Source organism: Rutilus rutilus, assembly GCF_951802725.1.
Source record: "Rutilus rutilus genome assembly, chromosome: 22".
Lineage (NCBI taxonomy): Eukaryota > Metazoa > Chordata > Actinopteri > Cypriniformes > Leuciscidae > Rutilus > Rutilus rutilus.
Genome location: NC_140227.1, coordinates 4,059,912 through 4,072,492, shown reverse-complemented (window position 1 = coordinate 4,072,492; position 12,581 = coordinate 4,059,912). Strand labels below are relative to the sequence as shown.

The following is a 12,581-nucleotide window of genomic DNA, read 5'->3' as shown; positions in this document are numbered from 1 at the left end:
TTTATAAACTGCTTATTAATGCTTTATAAATGATGAATTAACTGTTTATTAATGCTTAGCTAATGATTAATAGCGTGCAGTTATTATAAAGTGTTACCAACTTTAAAACTTTTAAAAAAAGTTTAGGATTCTTACACAACTTTTATGAATTCTGAAGCCTGATTGCAATTGGCACAAAAGCTATAGACTATAAACGAACGACACCACAGTCACGTCACCATCACTAAACTTCCGACAACTCTTTCAGTCTTTATTTTAAAACCATTTTCCTTGAAAGTTTGAGTTATAATAGTTTGCAAGAGTGTGACCTTTAAGTTTCCATGTGTCAATGATATAACGATAGTTTTTCTTAAATGAAACTGCAAAATGCTGATGAGCTTCAGTGACTCTCAGAGCGGCTCTGGAAATGCATTCATACGCTGAAAAACACAGCGAGCGTCACACATGCTTCAGTGTGTGTGTGTGGTAAACGAAACCGCGCATCTCCGCCACTCCGACACGCAGGATTCGTATTTAAATAGTCTTACTCTCGCTCCCAGATGCATTCTCAGGTACCGAAATTTGGCACAGATTGATTTAATGTGAATCGGTACTCGGTAGTACCGACTTAATTCGGTCAGTGCCATTAAAAGTACAGAGTTCGGTACCCAAACCTAGCAACATTTTGGAAAAAAAAAGTTGCTGATGATGTTTAATGTCCCAGACAACCTCTGTAGTCCCATTTAGACACTTGTTAGCAATTGCATTTTACAAGACAAGTAAAAGCTTTAAAAAAACACAAGCTGGTATTAGTGATGTATTTTATGTTTTAGAATAAAACTTGAAAATATCTTGAGCTTGTGTTCACCAGACCTTATTTTAGGCTTTTAACCAAAAACATATTCACTTTGGGACAATGGAACTGGAACTGCTAAAATGCAACTTGTTTACGGGTTTTGGCCTACTGTATAAAGATATGTCATCCCTACAGCACACAACTATACATATTTTTTTTTATTTTGGAGTGAACAATAAGTTGCAGCTCATCATTTCTTAACACATTCATAGATGAAGTGTTTTTGCACCCCTAGTGGCAGAAAATAGAAATGCAGAAATATTGACTGTTACAAATACGTTTCTATTGCTATTGGTCGAACAAACAGGTATAAACCCGTCATAAACTCTTGCCACTGACAAATGTTTTTTGTTTTTTTTATGCAGGCAATATGAAATGCCTCACTTCCTGATTTGGCATGGCATGCGGGACATTTCAGCGGCGTATTGCAGCGTGGTGCCTGTCACGAGAGATTAACCCTGGAGAGCAGCTACAACACACACTGGCAAGAACGTAATTTTGAGACACGCGGTTTTGGTTCCCCAAGATGATTGGTCGTGACAGGGTGGTGAACCTCGCTTAGGGTTGCCAACCATTCTGTATAATACGGAATCATCCCGTATTTAAGACAATAAAGTAGTGTTCTGTATTAAACCCATTCACTGCAAAAAATGCTTTTCTTACTTAGTATTTCTGTCTTGTTTCCACTCCAAATATCAAAAAAAATTCTTAAAGGCACAATATGTATCTTTTTTGCTTTAAAAATAGCAAAAATCACTATATCTATGTTATATATATATTTTTTTAGTTTTGGAAATTTGTAATTTAATTCGAAGACACGTCCCGTTTCTTTATTTCCGTTTTGTCACCGTCAATGGCGTCATATCCGCGTTGTCCCTGGTTTCCGCTCGTACTGCCATAGCAACCAGAGCCCTCTGATAGTAACTAAGGCGACTGACGTGGACAACTGTGTAGTTCGCAATGTCTATTTGCACGCTGTTGTTGTTTCGTTCAAACATTATGGACCATGGCAAGCAGACTTTGGATAAAAAAGGAGAACTAAAACGAGAATCAATATCAGCGCGGTGTTTTCGAGATGCCGAGAGCTCCCATAGACAGTATATAAACGAGAGCTCCACGTCCGAGACTTCGACCGCTCCTACATGTACTTTATTAAACAGGTGAGCACATTTACATAAAACTAATCAATGTTATATAGTTCAACAGTGATAAAATGTTAGAATATGATCTGTATGTTATTCTAATGTTGATCTAGCTTACTGCTAGTCTCATACAGACAAACTAACACATACATTTCAACACATTCAAATGCAGTTTAGTGTGCTAGAGTAATGTTAGACCAAGTGAAACAGCGCTGCGTTACCTCACAAGTTTAATTTGTCTAATAAACTGACCTGTGAGTAGTAATTCTGCACTTGCGTGTAGTTCGGTAGAATGAAATGTCCATATTCCTTTTATATCCGTGGGACTCGCGTCGCGTGTGGAGCTGATAGCTGTCTCTTAGCAATCCCGACCTGCTTCATATCACAGTCATGATAAAAACATCGATGTATTTACTCATCCATAAACATTATTAGATCGGTCGGCTTGAATTCTTAGCAAATGTTGCGTCATCAAACTACGCCTTTGTTATTGTAAGAGGTTAGCGACCCCTAGTGGTGAAAAATTCCATACTGTACGTTTAAATCAAGATGCATTTACTTAAGTAGTAAAAAACTATATTATGTCTTGTTTTCCGGGGGAATTAATCAAAATTAAGTGACCACGGGGCAAAATATCTGTCCATGGGGTAAGAAAAATAATCTTGTTTCTGTTTGAATAAATATTATTTTTCTTACCCCATGGACAGATCATTTTGCTTGTTTTAAGCAAAAACTCACTTAATTTTGATTCATTCCCCCGGACAACAAGACATAATATCTTATCTAATTTTACTTATCTAGTAAATGCATCTTGATTTAAGAATTTTTTTTATATTTGGACTGGAAACCAGACAAAAATACTAAGTAGGAAAAGCATTTTTTGCAGTGTACATAATGCAGTTTGTCCTGTATTTTGTGTAGGCCTATGCCTACCAGAATATGAGAGACAATATCAAACTCTTCATTGAGAATTCATTATTATTTGTATTTTTTTGACAATCATTGATTTGCAAACATAGTCCTTCGAGGAATGCTATAAGACCTGTCCTATAAAGACCGACAGGTCGCTCCCAGCGGGACGTGTACTACAGGCCATTCCCGTTCAACGTCCACTGATTTCAGCAAATCAGTTTAGGCGAATGCAGACAACTTGATTATTATTCATGAGCACCAATATCCAGCTCCAACAAAAAATATGTAATCTACCTGAGGGAAGACGTGATCAAGTCATCTATCACTGTTGTAAGTTAGGCTAAATATATTTTATGTCATAAAAAAATCATTATTGTTAGTCTTTTACAGAAAAACATGAAATGAAAGTCTCAAGCACCACCAGCAGCACATACTAATTCTCTCTAAGGGCCAGTTCACACAGAACACGTGTTTACTTTGTAAATCGCGAGACGCTGGCAGTGAAATGGGGAAAACACAAGGTCTCGAGATTCGTTTCTTTCAAAGTCGAACTGATTTTAACATGCGCATCGCGTTTTTAGAATGGCGTGTCATGCGCGAGATGCTGCAAAAGACGCGAGCGCAACGGTCAAACACATTCGTCTAGTCTAGTGCATGTTTCCATAGGATGAGTCCGAAATCTTAAAAATGCTGCCATCGGAGGATGTATTCCATTAAATCACGTCCGAATCCAATGTTCGCTTCACTTCCTGTCCCCTGAGATCCCTTCATCGGATCGATTATTGAAGGCAGCATAGATGTAGGTTACACTTTATTTTAAGGTGATGTAGTTACATCGTACTTACTCATTTAAGTATTAATTAATATTAACTAACTACATGTACTTACTATAGAGTTAGAGTTAGGGTTTGGTTTAGGATTAGTTACTTTTCACTATGCATACTTTACTGTTATTACTACAGTAAGTACATGTAGTAAAGTGTAACTTGTCACCTTAAAACAAAGTGTTACCAAGATGTATACTTCGCTGCCTTTGATATCCCACAATCCCATGCTTTCCTATCTATGTCAGTTGAGCTAAAAAATAAACATGCCATCTGAAAGTTGCGGTCGGTGGTCAGTTTGTTTCTGACCAATGTTTCCACTTTTGATATCATTTATAGCAAGAATTTACTATTGTAGCAATTAAATCCAAGAGCAACACTGTATCAGGTGAGCTAACAAGCAAGTTTACTACATCAGTAAAAGCCACACAAATGGAGCTGGTTATGTGATGCAAATGTTAAAAATCATGCACTATGGTAAAAGTGTTTTGTGATCATAACATCGTATTGTGCAAAGAATAGCATGGAAATAAGTGTTTATTAAATCGATAAGTAATCGTAATTATAATTGTAACCATTCATTATAATTTATGTGAAAAGAAATACAAGTTACAGTGTTCAATCAAAGAGAAGGTTCTCTGCGCTTCTGTAATCCACAAACAATCCGGTGCAACCAGGGCAGGACAATACAACCAGACAAAAGGAATCGCCGGTGCAGCACAGATGTCTACTAATTAAAAATATTTATTTAAGGTGCATAACAATAAATGACTAACGTTTCGATGTAATGTTACATCTTCATCAGACTCTGATGAAGATGTAACATTACATCGAAACGTTAGTCATTTATTGTTATGCACCTTAAATAAATATTTTTAATTAGTAGACATCTGTGCTGCACCGGCGACAAGTTACAGTGTGTTAGTGTTTTAATTTTTGTACAGTGTATTTGAGGTTTTTGGAGTTTTGCACAAATAGATGCACGTTTTTCCAATACACACAAGTCTCATATTTCATCTCAAGCTCTTCACTGACACTGCTGTGTCCTTGGTAACCAACTATACTTACCTTTTAAAAAAACATTATCAATGGCAAAATTGTTGGTTGTCTTGGAAATGGTGTATTATATATCATTTTCACGCAATTAAGACATTCAAATAACTACTTACCTGTCAAAGTCTCCATTGCAGAGAGCTCTGACTGGAATGGTGAACGGCTGCCACACAGGGTTGAGGGTGTTCTTCACCACCTCTGTCTTGTGGCAGATTGTAAACCTTCATGTTGAGAGAACGAACAAAAACACAAAGACATCGAGGCACTGCAAAACTTCTGAGGAAACTCGAATACGTCTGTCATCCGCCACCTGCTCTGTTTATCTCATGGTGATCAAAGCTGACAAACCATATGGTTTGCAAAGTGTTAGTAAGTCTACAGACATCACATGGGTTTTTTAGACTTTGCAAATCACAGATTTCTCTTTATTTTTCGTGTAAATTATAAAAATGCTCTCCAAAGATAATTTTAGCCTAATTATCAAACTCCAAAAAGTATCATCCTTCAATTCTATAAACAGATATTACTTCAAATGTGATTATTAGCCCCTTCATCAGCATCATTAACACACCCTAAACCTGTTTAAACACTGTCTGACTCTGCAGAGCTTTTTTTAGTTGCTCCGTTGAGTATTTTTGATCTGAAAGACAAAATGAGCAAACTACAGGATCATGGCTCTTGAAAACACGATACGCCGGTCACTTTAGTAAAGAGGCTTTGATAGGAACTCTGGGTTACATAGAAGGACTTCCTCTGTGCGCACACAGAGATTCATTTCCAGCCCATGAATTTCCCACAGAGCAGCAACATGTTTCGCCAGTCTTACAGTATGGGGGTGAGGTTGGGCGCTGAGAATCATGGGAAATATTCTTTTCACAGTTACAAATCGATGTAGGACACTTACGTGCCATCTTCATTGCTTCTGTAGAAGACCATGAAGGGATCAGATTTCCCAAAAAAGTCCTTCTTGTCCAATTTGTTGGCACAGAACTGCATGGTTGCACTGTCCTATAAAGAAAAAAAGAAAAAAATATCAGTGCTGTATAGCAAAACTATGTTTGTATGTAGCCTATTGTCACGATCCTGGTTCTGTGACTTTTGTTTTGTATGGACTTTTATGTTGAAGTGCATTCTCTGTTCTCATTGTTTCCTTCTTGTTTGGTTTCTGTGCCTCCGTGTTGTCGTATTAGTTGTTATAGTTACCATCATTGGTTACACCTGTCTTTAATTATCATTGATTTCTGTGTATTTAAGTCAGTGCTTATCAGTTGCTCTTTGCTAGTCATTGTTTGTGGTGGATATATATATACACACTATACACACACACACACACACACACACACCCACTCACACATATATACAGTGGTGGACTAGGGCTGCAACAACTAATCGATAAAATCGATAATAATCGATTATGAAAATCGTTGTCAACGAATGTCATTGTCGATTAGTTGGTCTGCTCACGTCACGGGGAGCGTTACTGATGACGTCACTTTCATGACAACGCAGTCACGCGAAATGGCAGAGAGTAATCGGAGAGAAACATCAGCAAGGCAAGCAAAAACTGTATTCTCATTATATGAAGATGTGAAAATGGTATAGTCTAGTTTAATTCAATGCTACTGTGTAAACAGCTTTGTTTACTAACTTCGGGACAGTCACACTAGATCTATTTTGTATCGAGCATCAGGTTGCGCAATCAGTTCGCTCGCAACATAAGTGATGGATTAAAATAGCGCTACCGCAGAAATAGGTTAAATTAAATGGTGTTTACAAAGTGAAGCACTAAATATAAAGGCAGTTAATAACAGCAGCAGTAAAATATTGTTTTTTAGTCACTGTAGTCAGTGGTTTTCAGCGAATGCTTGTGCAGTAATAACTTACATAATTTTTCCTGTACTTTTAATCAAGCCTGTTGTCAGCTGCGTACCTCCATTCCGCTCTCTTTTTATAGCATTTGTCTACTATGTAAGGGATAATCCCGCTTATTACATGGCTACCCACCAAATAAATCAATAATTTTGAGTTTCTTGATTTAAAAATGATTGTATTGCTTCCGCTAAAGAAAATAGTCCGTTCCGTCTCTACGGTTAGAATCCTGTGTCCATAGCAACGCTCTGTTTTTCTGGTGTGTTATACTTCGCAGCGGTCTGTTATCAAGAAATAACAGATCGCATTCTACATTGGAATTCAAAATCTGCTGCTTAATATCTTATTACAAACATGTTTGTGTCCTAATTTCATAATGTGAAGTTTATATGAGCAGCGCAACCCAATATTTTGTTTTGTTTATTTATATTTTGGATATTTAAAGAAGTTTTACTGTTTAAAAACTGGACAAACTTTTGTGTTTGGGGTTTAAAATGTAAAAATGTAAGATTATATTAGTAAAACTCAATGTGTGGCTTTTGCACTTTTTAAAGTACGCTTTTACACATAAATACCCTGATTTAGGGTTTTATTTAGTTATAAACAAAAATCAAATTGAATAAAAAAAAAACCTATCCGATTAATCGATTAATCGAAAAAATAATCGTCCGATTAATCGATTATCAAAATAATCGTTAGTTGCAGCCCTATGGTGGACAGAATTAATGGCACCCCTGGTAAATATGATCAAAAATGGCTGCAAAAAAAATAATCTGCATTGTTTATCCTTTTGATCTTTCATTCAAAAAATCGCAAAAATCGAACCTTTCATTAAAGTAAAAGAATTGAAAGTGGGGGGTAAATCACATTATGAAATAAATGTTTTTCTCCAAAACACGTCGGCATACAACATATATTTGAAATATTTATATATTTTGCCCAGGAACAAAATGGTGTATGAGCTGTGCTGACATGACAGCAACAACACAAAATCTGCACTGAATCGTGCATTATAATGATTACAATGCAGAAAGAATAGATCCAAAACACTTTCATCTAATTCTTCTGGGAGAAAGGGAGGCTCATTACAGCAGGATCAGTGATCTTGTAGAAGTGAACACACAGATATGGATGAAGCTTTGGGATTTGAGCTCTATTCAGTGACGGGGAGCACTGGTCTGTGATCAGCTTCTGCTTCACTTGTCATTATGAATATGATCATGCCTGCCATGTAGAAACAACTCCAGGTCAACAGTTTCATGCTGCGATAAATTTGGATGTGCATCAACGCATGCCTGTAATTTTTGGAGATGGCCCTTGAGATCAAAGGTGAAGCACATTCAGTGCGGAAGATGTGTCTATTTCAACTAGAATGAGTCTGTCTAAAATATATTTTTTGATCATGTTATTAAATTAGACTACGGTCTGAAGGTTTGAAAGTTTTACATAGACATTATATAAAGACAATTAGATGTACAAACACTGACTGAATATCTAAAGGCTTTTGTTTGCAGGAGCGTTTTCTCTGAGGAGGATAAAGAGGAAATGCTTCCTCGACAAATTTGGATGAGAAAATAATGAGTTCAAAACAGTTCAAAATAAAACAAGAAAATTACATAATTTGTGGCGGTGTGTTTTTTTAATAATGCCTGCTTGTCATCCTTGCAAAATGTCCATAAATCATCTCGAATGGTGGAAATAGATCATTTAAAAGCTACTCTCTCCTTCTTACACCACGTCTACACCAGACGCGAGTGGCGCAACACGAATAAAGCAAATAGAACCCATTATAATCAGTGATGCTGTCTACACTGATTGTGAAGCAACAATACAAATTCAATCAATTTAATGCATCCTTGATAAATATTAAAAGTATCAATTTCTTACAAAAAAATAAAAATATTTACTAATCCCAAACTTGGTAATGTAAATCACCACTTTGAATCACTTCCGAGTCAAAATAAGCTTAAAAAATGAGAAACAAAGATCACTGAGAGAGAACTGGTCATCAGTGAAAACCCCCAAAATTATAAGACAATTATACCTGCAGAAGTTTACTGAAGAATTATTGATTAATGGCACAAAATCTGTTATATATATATATATATTTTTTTTTTTTTTTTTACTTTATGAGTAAAAGTTACTTTTAAGTTACTGATTTTTGTACAATAATTTTGAAGCAATTTTAAAAGCAGTATTTTACACAGGTATCAAAATTGTTACAATGTTACAATTTCTTCTTGGTTCAGTTCACTTTCACAAGGCAACATTTCTAAACGGACTACTGACAGAATTTGTGACAGAAGTCATGTGCGACTGTCTTCTCATTGGTCAGACCTGTTCATGTTCCAGGATTCCACTCATCCATCAGTTTCATATCTTTATTATTTTGAGCAAGAATCAAGGCTTTGTCTGTATTTTATGTGTTTTGGACAGTTCTGAAATATGTAAAATTTCAATTAGGCTTTGCTCCAGGTTACCCCACAATTCATTTTGAGCGGCGTTAGCAGAAAAACACTGTTGCTTTTGATGCAACGTACCGACCATATGACGTTTACATGCAACCAAATAATCCGTTAGTAATCGGATTGATGGCTCAATCGTTAAAATAGGCCCCATTATGCGCAAACAGCAGGAAACTCGCTTATATTCGTGCAGTGTGCGCATGTCAAAAAATATATTCCGATTTGAAGCTTGTGACATAAATGCGCACATCAACCCCATCACGTTTAGCATTCATGTAAACACTACATTCAGATTCATCAATCGGAATGAATTCAGACCGACTGAAACAAAAGTTGTGCATATAAACGTAGCCATTGATATACAGCCTGGTCTGTTGGTCCACTGAGTCGAATTTTCAGAGTTCGTTCTCATGCGGGCCGAGACCACCTCATTCAGGCGATCTCAAACCAATTTTTTTTATGCCAGGGCGGAGCAGGCTGTGCAGGCGGCCAGGGCGCAGCCGACAGAGAGAAGAGCCATGGAGGAGGCAGGGCTGACGACTCCATGGGGCCGACTGACGGGGGCAAATTATATTAGTACGGGTGTCTGAGTCTTCTGACTGTTTGTACTGTATTTTATTTTGTATTCTTCTAAACTGTTTTAATTATTCTTATTTCTTTTTATTATTTTAATTTCTTCTATGTAAAGCACTTTGAATTGCCATTGTGTATGAAATGTGCTATATAAATAAACTTGCCTTGCCTGCCTTGCCTTGCCTTGCCTTCATTGGACTTGTCAGCCTGTCATCACGTCACGTGTCGTCTTCACTGTCTTAATCAGTTCATCCGTATCACCTGTGTTTAGTTAATCATCATCATCATCTGTATCACCGGTGTTCTATTAATCAGTGTCATCTGTGTCTGTATTTAAGTATCTTCTGTGCAGTCTGTCATTATCCGTTCTCAATCCTATTTAGTGTGTGTGGACATTCTGCCTGTCTGTACCTGTTGGAATTATATTGTAAGTAAAAGTTTGCATTGGTCTTCTTCTGCCTGCACCACACCGTGACAGAAGAACGGACCGCCCAAAGTGGACGATAGGGCCAGAATAATCATCCTGGCTCAAGAGAGCCCTAACCTCTTCGTTCCCTGCCTGAGTCTTCTGAAGACAAACTAAACCGAACACAAATGTGACACTGACCACGTGAGCAGTGTGTTCCCGGTTTTCTTAGGTCACAAAACTCGCTGAATAAATCGCCTTTATCATTGAGGTGCCACGCAAATGTATTTTTACGGACGTCCACATAAGAAACAATAACCGTCCGAATTGGGCTTTAGTTTGGTTTTGTTCTGTTCCTGTTTGCCTGTGTTCCCAGTGATTGTTTGTTTCTATGGTTACCAATGAGTTTATTGATTAGTCGCACCAGTCTCTTGTAGCCCTCCGTTGATTCAGTTCTTTGTCTTGCATTGTACCTCTGTTACGTACATGTTCTCCAGAGCACTCCTGTGTGGATTATCTTCATTGTTTAGTGTTTATTAAAAGAAGTTCTGCAATAGATCCCTTTCCTCTTCATTTGTCTACCAAACTGTGACAAGTTTCCCATCCATTTAAAATAACTCAGTAAACTGCTCAGTTTGACAGCAGCGGTCAGAGTCTCTGTGATGTTTTAATGATTGACACTGTTCAAATGAAAATGTCTGAATTGTCTCATTCACAGCTCTGCACTCACAGAGCTCCCTGGAAATCAATTTTCACTTCCCCTGCTAGTCTCCCTCTGTGAAACTACTAGTACTTTTCCTGAGTTCTAAGAAAACTTCATAGTGTTATTTTAAGATGGTAATTTGTCATTTTCCTTGCATGTGAACACTGACATTAAACATTGCGTTGACTGGCTTCCAGAACTGAGCAAGAGACTTCTACCATATTTTCTGAGCTTCGGTACACACACACAAATGAGCCAAAGAACAGAAACACTACTGGGATTCTTCAGTAAGTGGACTCGAGAGAAACAGCGCTCAGTGAAGTATTTGTAATGATTCCAGTGATGGCAAGTTTGAAGAACCCACGTACAGTGTTTTATTTAAATACAAACATGAACAAACTCAAAATAAACAAAGACTTGCTTGGCTTGACATGAAACTATTAACTTAAACATTAACGGAAAACTCACCAAACAGAAGTAACAGGGAACAAAGCTAGACCTTACAGTACTAGTGTTTCTGTATCCTCAGTTAGTTTGAGTCTGGATCCTCTTATTTCTACGGCCTTTAGAAGTGTGGAGAATTTTGTCTTCAGTAAACACTCTGTCAACTGATTCAACTTAAACTTTGACTCATGGGGCCCTATCTTACACCCGGCGCAATGCAGCGCCAAGCGCGATGCAAGTGTTTTTTGCTAGTTTCAGTCTGACACAGTTATCAGTTTCACGTCCTGCGCCACGTTGTTTAAATAGCAAATGCATTTGCGCCCATTTGTGCGCCCATGGGTGTGCTGGTCTGAAAACGAGGTGTGTTCTGACGCATTGTTGACATGTTGCTATTTTGAGACAACAGAAATAGACTGTGCCATTGACCAACTGAAACCTGGTCTAAAGTCAATGGCGCAACATTTTTATTTATTTAATGAGCGTGTTAGTATTGTGCGCCTATAGGCGGGTCCACAACACGTGTACACTCTGCTTATTACACACACGGGGACGCACAGCAGCACACAGACATGCCAAGTATTTAAAATAAAAGGATTACAATATAAAATATTAATATTGTGTACATAAAGATATGGTGGAATCCGGCTTTTCCCGTAGATGGTCTGCTTGCACACTTTTACCTCACACACGAGCAGATCCGTTTGCGCTCTGGAGACGCGTTCGGTCTTTCCACTATCAAATTCCATCATGTAAATAGCGAATCTGCCATGGCGCGAGCGCAACTGGCATTTAAAGGGAATGGGAGATGAGATTCTGAGTGGTTTAACGCACGTAAATCCCAAAACACACCCATTACTCATTATGAGAATATGAACAACCCTTTTAGACCATGCGCCGGGAGCACCGACCATTTTTCCCGTTGTTAAACTAGCAAAAGTGGATTCGGACACAATATATATATAACATTTTTACATACTTTTTTCATAATTTATATAATTTTTCATATATATATCAAGCAAATCATCATATTAGAATGATTTCTGAAGGATCATGTGACACTGAATACTGGAGTAATGATGCTGAAAATTCATCACAATAAAATAAAATATATTACAATAGAAAACAGTCATTTTAAATTGTAATTTTTGATCAAATAAATGCAGCTTTGATGAGGATGAATGGGTTCATTCTGCTTTCATTCAGTATTTGAATAAAACAATTACACGCCACAGGTCTGATTCAGACTATCTTAGCATTCAGGCAACATGTTTACAAGTGGATTGCAAAAAGGGAGTTGTTAAGAGTCCAGAGTGTTTTTCAGACTACATGTTCTTGTGTGAGCGATTGCCGGGCCG

General features: G+C 37.4%; 1 protein-coding gene across 2 annotated transcripts in view; it reads right to left on the bottom strand.

Moving 5' to 3' along the window:
- cpne5b (copine Vb) overlaps positions 1 to 12,581 on the bottom strand; it is a 213,347-nt gene that overhangs the window by 56,528 nt on the left and 144,238 nt on the right. For both annotated transcript variants that reach the window (XM_084394844.1, XM_084394843.1), the window contains 2 exons: positions 5,671 to 5,774; positions 4,883 to 4,987 (listed from right to left, as the gene is read on the bottom strand). In XM_084394844.1, the coding sequence (XP_084250970.1) occupies positions 4,883 to 4,987; positions 5,671 to 5,774 (209 nt within the window). The remainder of the gene's footprint in view (positions 1 to 4,882; positions 4,988 to 5,670; positions 5,775 to 12,581) is intronic.